General features: G+C 42.3%; 1 protein-coding gene across 1 annotated transcript in view; it reads left to right on the top strand.

Annotated features, from left to right (window-relative positions):
* The window catches only part of LOC139754744 (prolyl endopeptidase FAP-like), a 162,946-nt gene that overhangs the window by 104,187 nt on the left and 34,125 nt on the right, over positions 1-24,634 (top strand). The window contains exons 3-9 of the mRNA XM_071672494.1: positions 3,729-3,822; positions 12,742-12,783; positions 18,289-18,487; positions 18,734-18,828; positions 20,048-20,123; positions 22,102-22,147; positions 22,632-22,843. Of these exons, the coding sequence (XP_071528595.1) occupies positions 3,736-3,822; positions 12,742-12,783; positions 18,289-18,487; positions 18,734-18,828; positions 20,048-20,123; positions 22,102-22,147; positions 22,632-22,843 (757 nt within the window). The 5' untranslated portion in view covers positions 3,729-3,735. The remainder of the gene's footprint in view (positions 1-3,728; positions 3,823-12,741; positions 12,784-18,288; positions 18,488-18,733; positions 18,829-20,047; positions 20,124-22,101; positions 22,148-22,631; positions 22,844-24,634) is intronic.

The following is a 24,634-nucleotide window of genomic DNA, read 5'->3' as shown; positions in this document are numbered from 1 at the left end:
GGGGAGGTATCGTACTGCGGCAGCCTGAGGTACGAGCGTTTACCAGTCGTTACCCCGGCCAGTCTCTGGGGGATAACCTGCCCCCCCCCGCCAATAACATCCCCCTTCCCCCGCCAATAACATCCCCCTTCCCCTCTCCACTCCCCTCTCTTTCCTCCCACGCCATGATTACCTCCCCCCCCCCCGCTCACGCCCTTCCCTTTTTTTCTACTATTAATATAATTCCGGCGCCATTCCCTCTCTCCCCCCCCTTCCCCCCTATGCAACATGGCACGACCAGGTCAACACCATCACCCCCTACGTGTCCCCCCCCCCCCATCTTCATACGCTCCCCCACCATCCCATTTCCCCTACGGTGATGGCAGGCCACAGTGTGTGTGTGTGTGTGTGTGTGTGTGGGTGTGTGTGTGTGTGTTGTGTGTGGTGTGTGTGTGTGTGTGTGCGTCACCCAGCACCAGATGCGCTCACAGCAACAGCCATTATACGCACATTAAAGCGTATAATGTTCTCAAAGCCACTCTTTCTTGCCCCACATTCTGGGAATAGCTAAGTCTGCCTCGAAAGAAACTGGGTTGTCCCATTTACATGTCCAAAAAAAAACCATCTTCTCTTGTGAGCAGTTGCTCCGTTTATACGCGTTGCTCCGTTTATACGCGGGACTGGTTCGTCTTTGTGTGGCGTACGGCTGTGCTCACATCTAGGTTGGTTCTAGCTGTGCATCCTACCAAAATAGGATCGATTGTAGGCGGCGAACCGAATTATATATACTGGACCCTCCAGCCTCCTAACGCTGCAAAAAAAAATGCTGGTTCACTTTTCCCCTCTTCTGTAGGTATTACTTTGGTTTTTGCACCCGAGAGCTGGCTGCCTGTGTACCCCCACCCCCCACCACTAGCTAGACCATGCAGAACTCGGCAACTGCTGCGTCACATGATACCCATTGGCCATCGGCAACCAAGGGTGGGCCGTTTTGATACCTACTTCTTCTCCTACATGTCGAAGCTTTGGAACTCTTATCTTCTCATGTCTTTTTTTTTTCCTAACTTCCTCCAAATTTCGTAAATACTTTCCCATATCTCTTTAATTTTTCCCTTTCATAAACCTCTCTGTATCTCAATCAAGGCCTGGCTTTGATGTGGAATTCTGTCCATGACTGGAACCTCCAACGTAAAACCAAATCAATGTAAACAATTTTACCAACGCGTAGCCGAGAATCGAACCAGACCCACGTAACGGCAGCCATATATATATATATATATATATAGATAATATATATATATATATTATATATATATATATATATTTTCTTTTTTTTTTTTTCTTTTTTTTTCAAACTATTCGCCATTTCCCGCGTTAGCGAGGTAACGTTAAGAACAGAGGACTGGGCATTGAGGGAATATCCTCACCTGGCCCCGTTTCTGTTCCTTCTTTGGAAATTTATAAAACGAGAGGGGAGGATTTCAGCCCAGTCAGCTCCCTCCTTTTAGTGCCTTCTACGACACGCAGGGAATAGTGGGAGTATTCTTTCTCCCTATCCCAGGGAAATATATATATATTATATATATATATATATATATATATATATATATATATATATATATATATATAATATATATACAAAATCCTCCCTTCATCTATGCGTATTTGAATGTCCTTCTCACTATACTATAATTACCCTTCACCCCAACACCACCTCCCCCCCTTGCAATAGCCTCGCGCCACGAACCACCATCCCAACCCTAATTACCGTAATAATCTCGAGCACCCGCTTAATCACCCCCCAGACAACCTTACCATCTCTGGGGGGGGGGGAAACCTCCCTCCCTCCTCCTCCTTACCACCTACCTTACCCAACCCCTCTTCGCAAGCGCCCCCATACATCACTGTCGTACACTACGTCTGACGGGCCAGCAGCCAAGCATCTCTCTCTCTCTCTCTCTCTCTCTCTCTCTCTCTCTCTCTCTCTCTCTCTCTCTCTCTCTCTCTCTCCTGCCACCAGGTTCACTTAAGGCTGTCAAATCCCGAGTGATATAATCGCCATTTGAATGATCACCAAACACATGTAAAGACTCAGAATATATATATATATATATATATATATATATTATATATATATATATATATATATATATATTTTTGGAAGGATCACAATTTTCCTGATCAAGATATTATGAGTCCACGGAAAATGAACACAAAAGTTCCAGTGCACTTTCGTGTAATAATGTGATTATTACACGAAAGTGCACTTGGGAACTTTTCGTGTTTCATTTTCCCCGCGGACTCATATATATTATATATATATATATATATATATATATATATATATATATATATATATATATATATATATATATATATATAATCTCGTTTTCTACACGGCCATCTGTGCCTTTTCTGTATTACTCTTCAAACTCCTGCTTGAATATCGTATCTTTTAGCGGGAAATTGTCTGTCGCAGCCGAGCGGTGGTGTCGTAAGGTGTCGGATCGTAAAACACACTCTAGGTCTGGCACTCTGAGGCGAGGGAAGATTTACCTTATGATGGTAGTGCTATTAATGCAATGTCTTTACGACAGATTCAGTTACCGGAAGTTTCCCCTCCCGCACGCTGGCTGATCTAAAGTATTAAGCCACGCGGTGGCCCCTGGCAACTCAAGGGTGGGCCGTTTTGATAACTGTTTCTCTCTTTGATAACTGGAACTCTCTACCTTCTCATGTCTTTCCTAATAATTATGGCCTGGTGTACTTTTCCAAGGGCATTTTTTTCCCACTTCCTCCAAAATTCGTAAATACTTTCCCTTATTTCTCCTTCTTTTTTTTCCTTTTCATAATTTTCTCTGTATTTCAATTAAGGCCCGGCTTTTGATGTGGACTTTTGACTGTAACTGTAGCCTCTCTCTCTCTCTCTCTCTCTCTCTCTCTCTCTCTCTCTCTCTCTCTCTCTCTCTCTCTATCTATCTATCTATCTATCCATCTATCTCTCTCTTCTTCAACATTCTTTCTCTCTCTCTCTCTCTCTCTCTCTCTCTCTCTTCTCTCTCTCTCTCTCTCTCTATCTATCTATCTATCTATCTATCTATCTATCCATCTATCTCTCTCTTCTTCAACATTCTTTCTCTCTCTCTCTCTCTCTCTCTCTCTCTCTCTCTCTCTCTCTCTCTCTCTCTCTCTCTCTGCTGTATGACTCTACAACACTGATTATCATTAAAAGCATCTGTACAACAGTGATTACTGTAATCATTACGCACCTGTACAACAATGATTACTGTAATCATTACGCACCTGTACAATGATAATTATCATCATTACGCACCTGTACAATGATTATAATTATCATCATTACGCACCTGTACAACAATGATTATCATCATCATTACGCACCTGTACAATGATTATAATTATCATTATTACGCACCTGTACAACAATGATTATAATCATCATCATTACGCACCTGTACAACAATGATTATCATCATTATTACGCACCTGTACAATGATTATAATTATCATCATTACGCACCTGTACAACAATGATTATCATCATTATTACGCACCTGTACAACAATGATTATCATCATTATTACGCACCTGTACAATGATTATAATTATCATTATTACGCACCTGTACAACAATAATCACAATCATTACGCACGTACACAACAATGATTATCGTAAAACCACGTCCCGGCACGCACTGACGTACGACACTCTCTCCCTGTGTTGCCAGGTGCAAGATGATGGCCAACAGCATGGAGCAGAACGAATGGAAGATACCGCCAGACAACACCGTGCAGGTGGTCGACCCTATGGGAATGAACGAGGTGAGGATAGCACTGTGTTAACCCCCCCTTCCCACTGTACCATTCTGTAGCGACTGGTTTTTGGATAATCTCTTCTTGGCTGTAATATGTATTATGTATGTAGTTATTCTCTCCCTTGTAGTGGTAGTAGTGAAAAAAATATGTATATTTAACCCTTTTTTCTCATATGTACCAACGTATGTAGATATCTTATTTCTCAGTGAGTTAGATTTATATATATATGTTTTTTGACAGTGGTTTGAAATGTTTTTCGTCTACTAATTTCTTCCCGGATATATATTATATATATTATATATATATATATATATATTATATATATATATAATATATATATATATTATATATATACATATATATATATATGTTTTCAAACTATTCGCCATTTCCCGCGTTAGCAAGGTAGCGTTAAGAACAGATGACTGGGCCTCTGAGGGAATATCCTCACCTGTCCCCTTCTCTGTTCCTTCTTTTGGGAAAATATATATATATTGGGAGGTGGGCTGTTTAGAAAGGGTAGTGAGTGGTGGGATGAAGAAGTAAGAGTATTAGTGAAAGAGAAGAGGGAGGCATTTGGACGATTTTTGCAGGGAAAAAATGCAATTGAGTGGGAGAAGTATAAAAGAAAGAGACAAGAGGTCAAGAGAAAGGTGCAAGAGGTGAAAAAAAGGGCAAATGAGAGTTGGGGTGAGAGACTATCAGTAAATTTTAGGGAGAATAAAAAGATGTTCTGGAAGGAGGTAAATAGGGTGCGTAAGACAAGGGAGCAAATGGGAACTTCAGTGAAGGGCGTAAATGGGGAGGTGATAACAAGTAGTGGTGATGTGAGAAGGAGATGGAATGAGTATTTTGAAAGTTTGTTGAATGTGTCTGATGACAGAGTGGCAGATATAGGGTGTTTTGGTCGAGGTGGTGTGCAAAGTGAGAGGGTTAGGGAAAATGATTTGGTAAACAGAGAAGAGGTAGTAAAAGCTTTGCGGAAGATGAAAGCCGGCAAGGCAGCAGGTTTGGATGGTATTGCAGTGGAATTTATAAAAAAAGGGGGTGACTGTATTGTTGACTGGTTGGTAAGGTTATTTAATGTATGTATGACTCATGGTGAGGTGCCTGAGGATTGGCGGAATGCGTGCATAGTGCCATTGTACAAAGGCAAAGGGGATAAGAGTGAGTGCTCAAATTACAGAGGTATAAGTTTGTTGAGTATTCCTGGTAAATTATATGGGAGGGTATTGATTGAGAGGGTGAAGGCATGTACAAAGCATCAGATTGGGGAAGAGCAGTGTGGTTTCAGAAGTGGTAGAGGATGTGTGGATCAGGTGTTTGCTTTGAAGAATGTATGTGAGAAATACTTAGAAAAGCAAATGGATTTGTATGTAGCATTTATGGATCTGGAGAAGGCATATGATAGAGTTGATAGAGATGCTCTGTGGAAGGTATTAAGAATATATGGTGTGGGAGGCAAGTTGTTAGAAGCAGTGAAAAGTTTTTATCGAGGATGTAAGGCATGTGTACGTGTAGGAAGAGAGGAAAGTGATTGGTTCTCAGTGAATGTAGGTTTGCGGCAGGGGTGTGTGATGTCTCCATGGTTGTTTAATTTGTTTATGGATGGGGTTGTTAGGGAGGTAAATGCAAGAGTCTTGGAAAGAGGGGCAAGTATGAAGTCTGTTGGGGATGAGAGAGCTTGAGAAGTGAGTCAGTTGTTGTTCGCTGATGATACAGCGCTGGTGGCGGATTCATGTGAGAAACTGCAGAAGCTGGTGACGGAGTTTGGTAAAGTGTGTGGAAGAAGAAAGTTAAGAGTAAATGTGAATAAGAGCAAGGTTATTAGGTACAGTAGGGTTGAGGGTCAAGTCAATTGGGAGGTGAGTTTGAATGGAGAAAAACTGGAGGAAGTGAAGTGTTTTAGATATCTGGGAGTGGATCTGTCAGCGGATGGAACCATGGAAGCGGAAGTGGATCATAGGGTGGGGGAGGGGGCAAAAATTTTGGGAGCCTTGAAAAATGTGTGGAAGTCGAGAACATTATCCCGGAAAGCAAAAATGGGTATGTTTGAAGGAATAGTGGTTCCAACAATGTTGTATGGTTGCGAGGCGTGGGCTATGGATAGAGTTGTGCGCAGGAGGATGGATGTGCTGGAAATGAGATGTTTGAGGACAATGTGTGGTGTGAGGTGGTTTGATCGAGTAAGTAACGTAAGGGTAAGAGAGATGTGTGGAAATAAAAAGAGCGTGGTTGAGAGAGCAGAAGAGGGTGTTTTGAAGTGGTTTGGGCACATGGAGAGAATGAGTGAGGAAAGATTGACCAAGAGGATATATGTGTCGGAGGTGGAGGGAACGAGGAGAAGAGGGAGACCAAATTGGAGGTGGAAAGATGGAGTGAAAAGGATTTTGTGTGATCGGGGCCTGAACATGCAGGAGGGTGAAAGGAGGGCAAGGAATAGAGTGAATTGGAGCGATGTGGTATACAGGGGTTGACGTGCTGTCAGTGGATTGAATCAAGGCATGTGAAGCGTCCGGGGTAAACCATGGAAAGCTGTGTAGGTATGTATATTTGCGTGTGTGGACGTATGTATGTACATGTGTATGGGGGGGGTTGGGCCATTTCTTTCGTCTGTTTCCTTGCGCTACCTCGCAAACGCGGGAGACAGCGACGAGGTATAAAAAAAAAAAAAAAAAAAAAAATATATATATATATATATATATATATATATATATATATATATATATATCTCCTCCCCTCCCATTTTTTTTTTAAATTCTCCATAAGAAGGAACAGAGAAGGGGGCCATGTGAGGATATTCCCTCAAAGGCCCAGTCCTCTGTTCTTAACGCTACCTCGCTAATGCGGGAAATGGCGAATAGGATAAATATATAATATATATAATATATATATATATATATATATATTATATATATATATATATATATATATATAATATATATATATATATAATATATATATATATATATATATATATATATATATATATATATATATATATATATAGTGCCATCCATACTCAGGTCTCCCTGTTTTACCCCTACCTCTCCACCACACCCAATTCGCACCGCCTTCACACACACAAATAAATAAATAAATAAACTAAATAAATTAGTTACTTGAGGCATCCAATAGTTGCATGATCATGAAAAGCTGCAACAAAGGGAAGGGCTCTTTTGAGGTACGTATAATTACGGGAATTTGAAATTCAAATTAAGGAAATCTCGGCCATGATCATATGCGCCACATCTTTATGGCCTACATTATGTATATATATATATATATATATATATATATATATATATATATATATATATATATTATATATATATATATATTATATATACACACACTGGGATATAAACTAAAAAAACCTATCGACATTAACTTTTTTCGTTAACTAGACATCAATATTTTACATTTACACACTTGACACCGAGGATGGGTGATTGTAAACTGGTGATTGTAAACTGTGTCCTTTGATTTACATGACTGATTTGTCCTTTGTATATATTTACCTGCTTTCCCTTCATACAACCTGATTGGCACTGGATATTCTCATTAGCCTTGTAGGAGAAGTGCGCACGCCCACGTAAGACTACGAATAATAATAATTATATATATATATATATATATATATATTATATATATATATATATATATATATATATATATATATATATATTACACCTTATACCCTCCTATTTATTAATGGAACTATTTTTCACATCTTATACCTTTCTATTTATCACTAGAACTATTTTTACACCTTATACCCTCCTATTTATTACTGGGACTATTTTTTTACAGCTTATATCCTCCTATTTATTACTGGGACTATTTTTTTTAAAACCTATACCCTCCTATTTATTAATGGAACTATTTTTCACACCTTATACCTTTCTATTTATCACTGGAACTATTTTTTACACCTGATACCCTCCTATTTATTAGTGGGACTATTTTTTTTACAGCTTATACCCTCCTATTTATTACTGGGACTATTTCATTTACGACTTATACCCTCCTATTTATTACTGGGACTATTTTTTTTTACAACTTATACCCTCCTATTTATTACTGGGACTATTTTTTTTTACAACTTATACCCTCCTATTTATTAATGGAACTATTTTTCACACCTTATACCTTTCTATTTATCACTAGAACTATTTTTTACACCTTATACCCTCCTATTTATTACTGGGACTATTTTTTTACAACTCATACCCTCCTATTTATTACTGGGACTATTTCATTTACGACTTATACCCTCCTATTTATTACTGGAACTATTTTTTTACAACTTATACCCTCCTATTTATTAATGGAACTATTTTTCACACCTTATACCTTTCTATTTATCACTAGAACTATTTTTTACACCTTATACCCTCCTATTTATTACTGGGACTATTTATTTACAACTTATACCCTCCTATTTATTACTGGGACTATTTCATTTACGACTTATACCCTCCTATTTATTACTGGGACTATTTTTTTACAACTTATACCCTCCTATTTATTACTGGGACTATTTCATTTACGACTTATACCCTCCTATTTATTACTGGGACTATTTTTTACAACTTATACCCTCCTATTTATTACTGGGACTATTTTTTTACAACTTATACCCTCCTAATTATTACTGGGACTATATTTTTTACAACTTATACCCTCCTATTTATTACTGGGACTATGTTTTTTACAACTTATACCCTCCTATTTATTACTGGGACTATTTTTTTTTACAACTTATACCCTCCTATTTACTATTGGAAGTATTTTTTCACGACTTATACCTTTCTATTTATCACTAGAACTATTTTTACACCTTATACCCTCCTATTTACTATTGGAAGTATTTTTTCACGACTTATACCTTTCTATTTATCACTAGAACTATTTTTACACCTTATACCCTCCTATTTATTACTGGGACTATTTTTTTACAGCTTATACCCTCCTATTTATTACTGGGACTATTTTTTTTTACAACTTATACCCTCCTATTTATTACAGGGACTATCTTTTTACAACTTATACCCTCCTATTTATTACAGGGACTATTTTTTTTTACAACTTATACCCTCCTATTTATTACAGGGACTATTTTTTTTTTACAACTTATACCCTCCTATTTATTACTGGGACTATATTTTTTACAACTTATACCCTCCTATTTATTACAGGGACTATTTTTTTTTTACAACTTATACCCTCCTATTTATTAATGGAACTATTTTTCACACCTTATACCTTTCTATTTATCACTAGAACTATTTTTACAACTTATACCCTCCTATTTATTGCTGGAAGTATTTTTTCACGACTTATACCCTCCTATTTATAATTGGTACAACCTCCATGCATCTTTTAAAACCCATATCATTATTTTTCTCGTGAATGCTATTTTTTTCTTCTTCTTTAAGAGAATCATTGTTTTTGGTGTGTTTTATACAGGACAACCTCGACTTGTTTTCACAAAAGCAGAGCGGCAGCTGCATTTTACCTCAGAATCTAACCCCACACCACACCACCATCCACTCCGTATAGGACATTCTAATACCCCTCTTCCATGTCATCCACCACCCAACCACTTCGTAGTTCCCCACCATCCATCTGCACCACCCACCCACCCACACCTCCCATTCTCTGTCTCAAAGTCCTTTACGCCAATGGTGCGTTTAATACCAACTCGAAGCGCTTAAACTCGCCAATTTCCCGTGACCTGTGATAAACTGGCTTACCGAAAATGAGACAAACTTAACCAATTAGAAATATTCTCGCTGTCCAGTGATTTTATAGAAAACGAGAGCTGGGGAATAGGAGTGTAGCCAATATTAATCTATGTCACGCCAATTTTTTCAAGGTCTGGTCCACACCAGACGTCCACACTAATGGCATCACACGTATTATTATATAGTTTAATTCTAGTGTAACGATAACATTTGAAAGTTATGATACACAAGAGATATTCGTTTCCAAATATCCGTGCCGTAATACTTATAATCCTCGTCTTCGTTAATATATATATATATATATATATATATATATATATATATATATATATATATATATATATATATATATATATATATATATATTGGAAAGGATCGTTTTTAATTTTCCAAAAGAAGGAACAGAGAAGAGGGCCAAGTGAGGATATTCCCTCAAAGGCCCAGTCCTCTGTTCATAACGCTACCTCGCTAACGCGGGAAATGGCGAATACTATGAAAAAAAGATATTCTATATTCATATATATATATATATATATATATATATATATATATATATATATATATATATATATATATATATATTTTTTTTTTTTTTTTTTAAACCACTCGCCATTTCCCGCATTAGCGAGGTAGCGCTAAGAACAGAGGACTGGGCCTTTTTTGGAATATCCTCACCTGGCCCCCCTCTGTTCCTTCTTTTGGAAAATTTAAAAAAAGAAAAGAGAGGGGAGGAATTCCAGCCCCCCGCTCCCTCCCCTTTTAGTCGCCTTCTACGACACGCAGGGAATACGTGGGAAGTATTCTTAATCCCCTATCCCCAGGGATAATATATATATATATATATATATATATATATATATGAATATCCGTAATTGTAAACTGAAAATTAGATATTTTTTCCTCCACAAGCAGAGAAAGTAATGTCCAATTTGATTGAAAAACATATCAGAGACGTTTTCGCTGACCAGTTTTTACGTCTATGGGCATAAATAATTCTATTTTGATACAGTCTTCCTCATTTTGGGTAGTCAGTTTTGTGGTGCCTGCTATCTTAACCATCAGACCCCAACCCGACATATCATATCATACCCCATATACCATATCAGAACCCAACCCGATATATCATACCCCCATCCATCATATACCATATCAGAACCCAACGCGATATATCATACCCCCATCCATCATATACCATATCAGACCCCAACCCGACATATCATATCATACCCCCATCCATCATATACCATTTCAGAACCCAACCCAATATATCATACCCCATTTCAGAACCCAACGCGATATATCATACCCCCATCCATCATATACCATTTCAAAACCCAACCCGATATATCATATCCCCATCCATCATATACCATTTCAGAACCCAACCCGATATATCATACCCACCATCATATACCATTTCAGAACCCAACCCAATATATCATACCCCCATCCACCATACACCATATCAGAACCCAACCCATTACACATACCCCATCCATCATATACCATATCAGAACCCAACCCAATATATCATACCCCCATCCATCATATACCATATCAGAACCCAACCCGATATATCATACCCCCATCCATCATATACCATATCAGAACCCAACCCGATATATCATACCCCCATCCATCATATACCATATCAGAACCCAACCCAATATATCATACCCCCATCCATCATATACCATATCAGAACCCAACCCGATATATCATACCCCCATCCATCATATACCATATCAGAACCCAACCCGATATATCATACCCCATCCATCATATACCATATCAGAACCCAACCCGATATATCATACCCCCATCCATCATATACCATATCAGAACACAACCCGATATATCATACCCCCATCCATCATATACCATATCAGAACCCAACCCGATATATCATACCCCCATCCATCATATACCATTTCAGAACCCAACCCGATGTATCATACCCCCATCCATCATATACCATATCAGAACCCAACCCATCATACATACTCCAATGCATCATATACCACCTCTCAAGTATACCTTCCACAAACCTTTTTTATTTTTTTTAAATTCACATCATTTTTTTCCCTTCTTGCCCTTCAGTTATGAAACACCCTAAGTGTTGCTATCATATCCCCTGCCTTTCTCTTCCCCCACAACCCCACAACCAGAACATATAAACAAAAAAGTAATTGTTCACATATTTTCAGTACATATTTGTATTTAAATCTATCCACCCAAAACCCAGTCGTTACAATCTATCCTCCTTTGAGAATTCTTAACCTGAGACAGCACGAGATGGGGCCCCAACAACATGTAATTAACATAGATGAGACTATTCTATTTTTATGGGGGGAAGGGGGCATTATTTCCTCATTTTGGGAGGGGAAGGGGGCATTATTTCCTCATTTTGGGAGGGGAAGGGGGCATTATTTCCTCATTTTGGGAGGGGAAGGGGGCATTATTTCCTCATTTTGGGAGGGAAGGGGGCATTATTTCCTCATTTTGGGAGGGAAGGGGGCATTATTTCCTCATTTTGGGAGGGGAGGGGGCATTATTTCCTCATTTTGGGAGGGGAAGGGGCATTATTTCCTCATTTTGGGAGGGGAAGGGGGCATTATTTCCTCATTTTGGGAGGGGAAGGGGGCATTATTTCCTCATTTTGGGAGGGAAGGGGGCATTATTTCCTCATTTTGGGAGGGAAGGGGGTATTATTTCCTCATTTTGGGAGGGGAAGGGGGCATTATTTCCTCATTTTGGGAGGGAAGGGGGCATTATTTCCTCATTTTGGGAGGGAAGGGGGCATTATTTCCTCATTTTGGGAGGGGAAGGGGGCATTATTTCCTCATTTTGGGAGGGGAAGGGAGGCATTATTTCCTCATTTTGGGAGGGGAGGAGGGGCATTATTTCCTCATTTTGGGAGGGGAGGAGGGGCATTATTTCCTCATTTTGGGAGGGAAGGGGGCATTATTTCCTCATTTTGGGAGGGGAAGGGAGGCATTATTTCCTCATTTTGGGAGGGAAGGGGGCATTATTTCCTCATTTTGGGAGGGGAATAGGGGCATTATTTCCTCATTTTGGGAGGGGAATAGGGGCATTATTTCCTCATTTTGGGAGGGGAATAGGGGCATTATTTCCTCATCCGTTAGTAAATATGAACTTTTCAATTTGCATGCAGGCATACTTAGAATACCTAGACTTCCTGAGAAAGAAGGAGGAGGTAAGCACTGCTGCTCCACGGAGGAGGTTCGACGCTGTGTGTTGGCGAGGCTTTGGAGGAAGGGGGGATGCGCGCGCGCGTGTGTGTGTGTGCGCACGCGCAGGCTTGGGGGCGGCGGGGGAGAGGCAGTGCGTGTGTATGAGTGTGCGCGCGCAAGCAAGCAAACACCTGCCTATGCCAACCGCCACACTGATACTAATCCCAGCTAATAACTACTAGGGTTGTACACGCTTCTTCATTTAAGCCTGTAACTTAAGGAGGAACACCACGACAGATCCCAGGGGGCTTTATAACCCCCTATGACGCTCGGTAAAGGGCACCGACCTACCCTAACTCCCCCATGACGCTCAGTAAAGGGCACCGACCTAACCTAACTCCCCCATGACGCTCAGTAAAGGGAACCGACCTAACCTAACTCCCCCATGACGCTCGGTAAAGGGCACCGACCTAACCTAACTCCCCCATCACGCTCGGTAAAGGGCACCGACCTAACCTAACTCCCCCATGACGCTCAGTAAAGGGCACCGACCTAACCTAACTCCCCCATGACGCTCGGTAAAGGCCACCGACATAACCTAACTCCCCTATGACGCTCGGTAAAGGGCACCGACCTACCCTAACTCCCCCATGACGCTCGGTAAAGGGCACCGACATAGCCTGACTCCCCCTCCATGACGCTCGGTAAAGGGCACCGACCTACCCTAACTCCCCCATGACACTCGGTAAGGGGCACCGACCTACCCCTAACTCCCCCATGACGCTCGGTAAAGGGCACCGACCTACCCTAACTCCCCCATGACGCTCGGTAAAGGGCACTGACATAACCTAACTCCCCCATCACGCTCGGTAAAGGGCACCGACCTAACCTAACTCCCCCATGACTCTCGGTAAAGGGCACCGACCTAACCTATCCCCCATGACGCTCGGTAAGTGGCACCGACCTAACCTAACTCCCCCATGACGCTCGGTAAAGGGCACCGACCTACCCTAACTCCCCCATCACGCTCGGTAAAGGGCACCAACCTAACCTAACTCCCCCATGACGCTCGGTAAAGGGCACTGACATAACCTAACTCCCCCATGACGCTCGGTAAAGGGCACCGACCTAACCAAACTCCCCCATGACGCTCGGTAAAGGGCACTGACATAACCAAACTCCCCCATGACGCTCGGTAAAGGGCACCGACCTAACCTAAACACCCCCTATGAGGCTCAGTAAAGGGCACCGACCTAACCTAACTCCCCCATGACGCTCGGTAAAGGGCACTGACATAACCTAACTCTCCCATGACGCTCGGTAAAGGGCATCGACCTAACCTATCCCCCCATGACGCTCGGTAAAGGGCACCGACCTAACCTATCCCCCCCATGACGCTCGGTAAAGGGCACCGACCTACCCTAACTCCCCCATGACGCTCGGTAAAGGGTACTGACATAACCTAACTCCCCCATGACGCTCGGTAAAGGGCACTGACATAATCTAACTCTCCCATGACGCTCGGTAAAGGGCATCGACCTAACCTAACTCCCCCATGACGCTCGGTAAAGGGCACTGACATAACCTAACCTATCCCCCATGACGCTCGGTAAAGGGCACCGACCTAACCTAACCACCCCCTATGAGGCTCGGTAAAGGGCACCGACCGCCCGCCCCGATGTCTGAGGGGCGTCTCAAAAAAGGTAAACAAACCCCAGAGCGCAGGCGCGGGGGAGAGCGTCCCGTTCCTTACCTACCATTCAGCATATGCTCACATACCACCACGCCATGAGCCTACACGCATGCATACCTGTTATCATGCAGTGTTCCTGGGTGCATGTCCATGGCATGGCAATTTGAAACATCTGCTGAAATAAAAGGTAATTACACGGATCCTCGGAGCTTTCGCGAATAGGAAGGACAAATATTTGAGGACCTTTTCCTACAAAGCTACGCACTAACTCACTCTCCTAGACACAATGGCAACACCTACAAATTATTGGAAAATAAACAGCGGTACATTCTTGCCCCTATGAATGAACCAGTCAAATTACTCTTCTGAAATGATCTTTGGGGCGTTTTGTTATTGCTGAATGCATGATACCATTTGATGGTATATATATATTGGAAAGGATCACAATTTTGCGCGTGATCAAGATATTCTATGAGTCCACGGGGGAAAATGAAACACGAAAAGTTCCCAAGTGCACTTTCGTGTAATAATCACATCATCATCAGGGGAGACACAAGAGAGAAATATAACAGTTGATATACATCGAAGAGACGAAGCTAGGAGGCCATTTGGTAAACATGTGATTGTCCAAAACATGTTTACCAAATGGCGTCCTAGCTTCGTCTCGTCGATGTATATCAAGTGACTGTTATATTTCTCTCTTGTGTCTCCCCTGATGATGTGATTATTTCACGAAAGTGCACTTGGGAACTTTTCGTGTTTCATTTTCCCCCGTGGACTCATAGGAATATCTTGATCACGCGCAAAATTGTGATCCTTTCCAATATATATATATATATATATATATATATATATATATATATATATATATATATATATATAAATTCAAAGCATTCCACGAACACATGAAATAACATCTACAAAACACAGAATAAATGCCGTAAAAAATTTGAACATTGTACACATTGAATGTGGATGGTACAATCTACACGCAGTCAGTGTGCAAGTGTACTTACTGTACTCCTTCAGTATGTACAAGCTGTACTTTCTACTGTACTCCCTAGTATGTACAAGTAGTACTAGTATGTACAAGTAGTACTTCACAGTCAGAGATACAGACGAAAATCTTGAACACTGGACAGAAAACGGAAGCAGCTCTGGTCCATTACATGAAGACGCGTTGTTATGTCTCAATTAGAACTTATGAACTGTTTTTTAGTGGCAGCTTTTTTTCCTACTGATTAACCCCTTGAGAAAGACGGCACGACCTCTGAGTACGACGGCACGACCTCTGAGCACGACGGCACGACCCCTTGAAAGCACGACGGCACGACCCCTTTGAATACGACCCCTTGCCAAAAGGTAGAACCCAGGCGCCCTTTCAAACAACCAGTCCCATCACACAAGGGTCGTACTGTCGTGCTCTAGGGTCGTCCTGTCGTGCTTAAAGGTCGTGCTCGGGGGGTCGTACCGCCGTGCTCGAAAAGGTTTAACACCTCACGACAGGTAAGTGTGTCTGAGGAAGAGACAGAGAGGGAGAAAGAAACCAACATAGCAGCATGAGAGAGATGCAAAATATACCTAACCCCCAAGCTTCACTTTCAGGGTTGGAGTTGGCGGTGGCACTGATCTTTTAACATGATTCTCACAAACGTTTATTTTACGCATTCACAAACGTTTATTTTACGCATTCACAAACGTTTTTTTACGCATTCACAAACGTTTTTTTACGCATTCACAAAAACGTTTTTTTACGCATTCACAAACTTTTTTTTTACGCATTCACAAACGTTTTTTACGCATTCATAAACATTTTTTTACGCATTCACAAACGTTTATTTTACGCATTCACAAACTTTTTTACGCATTCACAAACGTTTTTTACGCATTCACAAACGTTTTTTTTTAGCATTCACAAACGTTTTTTTACGCATTCACAAACGTTTTTTTACGCATTCACAAACATTATTTTTTTACGCATTCACAAACATTTTTACGCAATCACAAACGTTTTTTTACGCATTCACAAACGTTTTTTACGCATTCACAAACTTTTTTTTCTTTACGCATTCACAAACGTTTTTTTTTTTCTTTAAGTATGCTTGAAAACGACTTGCAGCTGTTTAAACACACACACACACACACACACAACACATATATACGCTGCTAATATCTTGTGTTAATTAATTTTGAGTGAAGAGAGAAGAGAATAAAAACGACAATAATACATCTGATATTAACAGTTTTCAAATCTTAACCAAAACGTTTTTTTTCCTAAGCACTAAAATAGATGGTTTATGAAGCGTACGTAGCTCATGTTAGAGGCTTCTTCTAAATAGGAGATTAGTAAATACACAAAAATATTCTACACTTGTAGGCAGAGAGAGAATGATAAAAGATAGGGATGGAGCGAACCTCACTTGTGGTGTGTCTGTGGGTGTTTACATGAGTCAGAAATGATCCATGAGTAACTGAATCTTGTGCAGCCAAGGGGGTGTTGGAAATGCAGAGAGAGAGAGAGAGAGAGAGGAGAAACCCCACACAATATGAACAGCTGTGCCTATCAGAAAAGGTGGGACAAACAGATGACCTGTTTATTATTAATGATGTTTACATTGGTGGAGGTGGGTCTGTTTACACAGCAATCTGTACGAGGTATTGGATGGGTTCGATGTTGTGGTGGCGCTGTAATGCACCTTAGGGGAAGTGGGATATCAGGAAGTCGTGAGGTGACGGAGGCGAGGAGTGGTGGGGTAGCTTCTCGAAAGTGTAATGATGAGGTTCCATGAGATGGTTGGAGAGAAGGGGTTAAAAGTGTGTTAAGTGTCTGAGCAAATGAGTTTTTTTGAAGAGGGACTGAGGGTGATGAAGAAGGCCTACGCCAGCACCTTTTCTAAGACTCCCTGTTGTGTGGTGGGTCAAGGAGGAAGACATGGCAAAGGGAGGTAGAGGTGAGGCTGGTGGAGAAAGAAGTGTGTAAATGCCAGAGACCAAGGGTACGAGAGGACGTTAGCTGGAACCCACAACTTTCCTTCCCTAGAGCCATGCCCTCCTTCATTTGCTTCATGATTATCTTTTCCCGGGGTTTCGAACACTCTCTCACATACCTTATACCTACATCCCAAAGCTCTTTGCTTTCTGACATCTTAAATTGAACTTATCTCCTCTTTTCTAAATTTTCTTTACTCTTTGCACCCAAAGGTACCTGTCTGTTCTCACGCCTTCACAGTAGATTCCAGAGAACCTTCTAAGTGGATGCATAGGTGTGAGGGAGGGAGTATATATGTGTTTGTATATGTGTGTATGTATATGTGTAAGTGGGTAAGTACGTTTGTATGTGTGTGTGCCAGCAAGCACATATGTCTATATCTTAGATGGTCAGGTATGTTCGTACGTGTGTGTGTGTGTGTGTGTGTGTGTGTGTTAGCAAGCACATACGTGACTATATCTATGATACACATATAATCAAAGAGATTAACATATCTCCCTAAACAATGAACGTAACAAAAAGACTCTCCAGTTCAGGTCATTATAAAGGTAGGCTCATATGCACACACACACACACACACACACACACACCTGAACTAGCCCACTTCAGAAAAACGGTACGACCTCCCCCTCGAGCACGACGGTACGACCTCCCCCTCGAGCACGACCGTACGACCTCCCCCTCTCGAGCACGACGGCACGGCCCTTAAAGGACCATACCGCCGTGTTCGGAGAGATGGGGGTGGGCGACTGGGGGATCGAGCCATCGTTCTCAAGGTCACTGTAGGTCAGGCCAACGTCGCCGGGCCCCCCCTTACTTGACCCCTTGACCCGCTCTTGACCCCAGGAGGCCAACGGCCCTAAGAGGAACTGGCCCGGCATCTTCATCTCCCTGGGCATCATCGCCTTCGTCCTTTTGATGATCACAATCGCGACCTTCATCGTGGGCGAGCCCCCGCCGGCCTTCTACGGACGCCGGCTGGTCATCACCGACTTGCAGGACCCCCAGCTCATCGCCTCGCCCATGGGCACGCAGTGGGTCTCAGGTGAGTGGAGCGGGAGGGCGAGCGAGCAGCGCTCCACACCTCCCTCTCTCTTGGGTGAGTACAAGCGCGAGACATCCCATCCACATACGCGCGCGCGTCACTCTTGTGTGTGTGTGTATTATAGACGGCCTGCCTCATCCAAACTGGGTGAGTATACTGAGTATATAACTGGCATATGGACATATACATATATACATATATATATATATATATATATATACATCTGTGTATATATGCGACGTGCAGGGAGCCAGGTGGCCTACCTGTCAGAGGGTGAGGGGATTCGACTGCTGGACACCGCCTCCCACGTCAACATCACCCTCGTCACCAACATAGCCATGGTCAGTGTATACATGTCACGTCATCATCATCACTCACTCACTCACTCTCCCCTCACCCTCTCATTTATACTACTCCATCTCATCTACCCCCCCTCTCCCATCTCTATCTATCCCCCCTCTCCTCTCATCTCTATCTATCCCCCCCTCTCCCATCTTCTATCTATCCCCCCCTCTCCCATCTTCTATCTATCCCCCCCTCTCCCATCTTCTATCTATCCCCCCTCTCCCATCTTCTATCTATCCCCCCTCTCTCCATCTTCTATCTATCCCCCCTCTCCCATCTTCTATCTATCCCCCCCTCTCTCCCATCTTCTATCTATCTCCCCCCTCTCCCATCTTCTATCTATCCCCCCTCTCCCATCTTCTATCTACCCCTCTCCCATTTTCTATCTACCCCCCTCTCCCATCTTCTATCTACCCCCCTCTCCCATCTTCTATCTACCCCCCCTCTCCCATCTCTATCTACCCCCTCTCCTCTCATCCCCTCCTCCTATCTACCCCCTCTCCCATCCTCTATCTATCCCCCCTTCCCATCCTCTATCTACCCCCTCTCTCCATCCTCTATCTATCCCCCCTCTCCCATCCTTCTATCTATCCCCACCCCTCTCCCATCCTCTATCTACCCCCCTCTCTCCCATCTCCTCTATCTATCCCCCCTCTCCATCTCTATCTACCCCCCTCTCCCATCTCTATCTACCCCCTCCTTCCCATCTCTCTATCTACCCCCCCTCTCCCATCCTCTATCTACCCCCCTCTCCCATCCTCTATCTACCCCCCCTCTCCCATCCTCTATCTACCCCCTCTCCCATCCTCTATCTCCCCCCCGTCCCATCCTCTTCCACTGATAACCCTTCTCCTCTCACAACACATTTGCATACTTCACGTGGCATATTAATGCTGCAGGCACGCCACGCTCGTCCGAGGCCGCATGTACCTGGTTCTCTCTCTCTCTCTCTCTCTCTCTCTCTCTCTCTCTCTCTCTCTCTCTCTCTCTCTCTCATCACCCATCTCAGAAACATCTCAATACATAACGAATCAATGCCATTATAATGTCTGATTATGGTATAATTGAGAGAATCTTTCCCCCCGTTCATAACACGTGGTGTCTCTTTCCCCCCATCCGTTCATAACACGTGGTCTTTCCCTCGTTCGTTCACGACACGTGGTGGTGGTGATCGTCGTCGTGGCGTCGCGCGCATGCGCACGTGGCTGGACGCAGCACCAGACCGGGGCGGCCGAGTTCTCCGTCTCGCCCAACCAGCGTTACGTCCTGCTCGTCCATGACGTCATCAAGGTGAGCGCCAACCCCTACTGGACCCCCCCCCACCCACCCCTCTCCTCCTCCCTCCTCCCCTCTCCTCCACCCTCCTCCTCCTCCTCCTCCTCCACCCCCTCCTCCTCCTCCTCCTCCTCCTCCTCCTTCTTCCTCCCCCCTCATCACCACTCCCTTCCCCCCCTCCCCTATGGCAGAGACGCCTCCCATCACAATGAAAAAAAAAAAAATATATATATATATATATATATATATATATATAATATATATATAATATATATATATATATATATATATATGATCATTCAAATCAATCAATGTCAATACCTTAAAAAAAAATCAGTAAATTTTTACCTTTTAAAAACATAAAAATTTAATTTGAAAAAAATCTAAAATTTTAATATTTTTAAAAAAAATCAATAACTTTCATTACCTTTCAAAAGAATGATCAAATTTCATTAACTTTAAGAGAAATCAATTAATTTCATTACCTTTCAAAAAATCACTAAATTTCATTATCTTTCAAAAAATCAATGTTTTTTTTACCTTTCAAAATGAAAATCATCAAATTTCATTACCTTTCAAAACATGAATTTCATTACTTTTAAAAAAGATTCAATAAATTTCATTGCCTTTCAAAAAATCAATAAATTTCATTACCTTTCCCAGAAGAAATCAATTAATTTCACAACCTTTCAAAAAAATAAATAAAATTCATATACTTTCAAAAATCAATAAATTTCATAACTTTTCAAAAAGTCAATAAATTTCATAACCTTTCAAAAAATCGATAAAATTCATAAACTTACAAAAAATCCATAAATTTCATAACTTTTCTAGAAATCAACAAATTTCATAATCTTTCGAAAAAAAAAAAAATAGAATTAATAATAAAAAAAAATTAATAAATTTCATCACCTTTCAAAAAATCCATAAATTTTATTATCTTTCAAATCCAATAGAGTGGGAGTTCTTACTTATTTTCTTATTACTTATTTTCTTATTTACTTATTACTTATTTACTTTTACTTATTACTTATTTACTTATTACTTATTTTGCCTTGAGGCAGGTAGACCGTGTGCGTACACTCGTAAAAAGTTAAAAAAATGTTCAAAGACTTGTCATTTAAAATCAAACCTCACAGTTGATGTGTGAGCTCGTCCATTGTGAATATCAACTGATCTACCTCCCGTCAATTTGAAACTCTCTAACCTTGTCTATCATATGGGTGTAAACAACTCTCTCTGTTTATCATATGAGTGTAAACAACTCCGTTTAGAATATGGGTGTAAACAACTCTATCATATAGGTGTAAACAACTCTATCATATGGGTGTAAACAACTCTCTCTGTCTATCATATGAGTGTCAACAACTCCGTTTAGAATATGGGTGTAAAAAAAAACTATCATATAGGTGTAAACAACTCTATCATATGGGTGTAAACAACTCTCTCTGTCTATCATATGAGTGTAAACAACTCCGTTTAGAATATGGGTGTAAATAAACTCTATCACATAGGTGTAAACAACTCTCTATCATATGGGTGTAAACAACTCTCTATCATATGGGTGTAAACAATTCTATCATATGGGCGTAAACAACACTCTATGTATCATATGGGTGTAAACTTCATTCAATAAAATTCAGGGAAGCATAATGAAATTTTTTTTCTATTTAGATGAACACTAATCGTGTAAACATAAAAATAAGAGAACATATGAGAACATCCTTAAAGAGAAATATATATATATATATATATATATATATATATATATATATATATATATATATATATATATTTTTTTTTTTTTTTTTGCTTTGTCGCTGTCTCCCGCGTTTGCGAGGTAGCGCAAGGAAACAGACGAAAGAAATATATATATATATATATATATATATATATATATATATATATATATATATATATATATATATATATATATATATATAAGGTTATGGCTGGTATGAGTTTAAGCATTAACCCCTGTCCAACAACCTACAGGCGGCTCACACGCACGCGATACAGTGTGTATGACTCACACAGAGAGCCACACCTGTTTCGTGTACATGTTTACAGTCAAGTACAAGTTTAAGATTACCTGTTTCGTGTTAATATGTTTCACAGTCAAGTGTACAAGTTTAAGATTACCTGTTTCGTGTTAATATGTTTCACAGTCAAGTGTACAAGTTTAAGATTACCTGTTTCGTGTTAATATGTTTCACAGTCAAGTGAACAAGTTTAATATTTCTTTGGTCATCACCTAATGACGTATATCAACTGACTGTTACATTTCTCTCTTGTGTCTCCCCTGATGATGATGTGATTATTACACGAAAGTGCACTTGGGAAACTTATCGTGTTTCATTTTCCCCCGTGGATTAGAAGGAAAATATATATATATATATATATATATATATATATATATATATATATATATATATATATATATATATATATATATATATATATATTATTATATATATTTATTACATCTCTCTCTCTCTCTCTCTCTCTCTCTCTCCCCTCACAGCCACTACTACCCGCTCAAGCTATGGCGCCAGGACGTGGGCCAGCCGCGCTACCAGCACGTCAGCTGGGTGGGCCGGGAGGGCGCCTCGCTCGTGCTGGTGCAGGAGGCGGACGTGTACCTCCTGCCCTCGCCCACCTCCAACCCCGTCACCCTCACCAGCGACGCCCAGCCCAACCTCCTGTACAACGGCGTCCCAGATCTCCTGTACGAAGGTACGGTACACTACAACGGCGTCCCAGACCAGGGTCAAGGTACGGTACACTACAACGGCGTCCCAAACCTCCTGTACGAAGGTACGGTACACCACAACGGCGTCCCAGACCTCCTGTACGAAGGTACGGTACACCACAACGGCGTCCCAGACCTCCTATACGAAGGTACGGTACACACAACGGCGTCCCAGACCAGGTCAGGACGGTACACTACAACGGCGTCCCAAACCTCCTGTACGAAGGTACGGTACACCACAACGGCGTCCCAGACCTCCTGTACGAAGGTACGGTACACTACAACGGCGTCCCAGACCAGGTCAAGGTACGGTACACCACAACGGCGTCCCAGACCTCCTGTACGAAGGTACGGTACACTACAACGGCGTCCCAGACCAGGGTCAAGGTACGGTACACCACAACGGCGTCCCAGACCTCCTGTACGAAGGTACGGTACACCACAACGGCGTCCCAGACCAGGGTCAAGGTACGGTACACTACAACGGCGTCCCAGACCCTGGTCAAGGTACGGTACACCACAACGGCGTCCCAGACTCCGTACGAAGGTACGGTACACCACAACGGCGTCCCAGACCAGGGTCAAGGTACGGTACACCACAACGGCGTCCCAGACCTCCTGTACGAAGGTACGGTACACCACAACGGCGTCCCAGACCAGGGTCAAGGTACGGTACACCACAACGGCGTCCCAGACCTCCTGTAGAAGGTACGGTACACTACAACGGCGTCCCAGACCAGGGTCAAGGTACGGTACACCACAACGGCGTCCCAGACCAGGGTCAAGGTACGGTACAAAGCCGGGGTATGTCGTATACTATAAGTGTGTCAGAGCAAGACAGGAAATCTTACACATTTAAAAAGGTCTTGGATTCAGCTACGGTGAGGTTATCAACCCCTCTGTCTGAGCCAGGAGAGGTACACAAACCCCTTGGAGGTGGAGGAGAGGTTCACAACCCCCTTGGAGGTGGAGGAGAGGTTCACAACCCCCTTAGAGGTGGAGGAGAGGTTCACAACCCCCTTAGAGGTGGAGGAGAGGTTCACAACCCCCTTAGAGGTGGAGGAGAGGTTCACAACCCCCTTAGAGGTGGAGGAGAGGTTCACAACCCCTTAGAGGTGGAGAGGTTCACAACCCCTTGGAGTTGGAGTGGTTCACAACCCCTTGGAGCTGGAGAGGTTCACAACCCCTTGGAGTTGGAGAGGTTCACAACCCCTTGGAGTTGGAGAGGTTCACAACCCCTTGGAGTTGGAGAGGTTCACAACCCCTTGGAGTTGGAGAGGTTCACAACCCCTTGGAGTTGGGTGGCTCACACCTGGAGTGAGAGGTTCACAACCCCTTGAGTGGAGAGGTTCACAACCCCTTGGAGTTGGAGAGGTTCACAACCCCTTGGAGCTGGAGAGGTTCACAACCCCTTGGAGCTGGAGAGGAGGTTCACAACCCCTTGGAGCTGGAGAGGAGGTTCACAACCCCTTGGAGCTGGAGAGGTTCACAACCCCTTGGAGCTGGAGAGGTTCACAACCCCTTGGAGCTGGAGAGGAGTTCACAACCCTCAAGTAAGGAGAGTCTACCCTTTGGAGGTGGTGGAGTTCACAACCCCTTGGAGCTGGAGAGGAGGTTCACAACCCATCAGAGGTAGAGGAGAGGTTCATAACCCCCCTTTGGAGGTGGTGGAGTTCACAACCCCTCTCAAAGTCTTGCACAGCATAAATGGGTTATCATCTGGCACATACCCCTCCCCCACATTGACCAACGGACCCCAAGGGGTCCTCCAGGTC

The sequence above is a fragment of the Panulirus ornatus genome, chromosome 17, assembly GCF_036320965.1.
Source record: "Panulirus ornatus isolate Po-2019 chromosome 17, ASM3632096v1, whole genome shotgun sequence".
Lineage (NCBI taxonomy): Eukaryota > Metazoa > Arthropoda > Malacostraca > Decapoda > Palinuridae > Panulirus > Panulirus ornatus.
The sequence above is the reverse complement of the archived record's forward strand: the minus strand, read 5'-3'. Positions and strand labels throughout refer to the sequence as shown.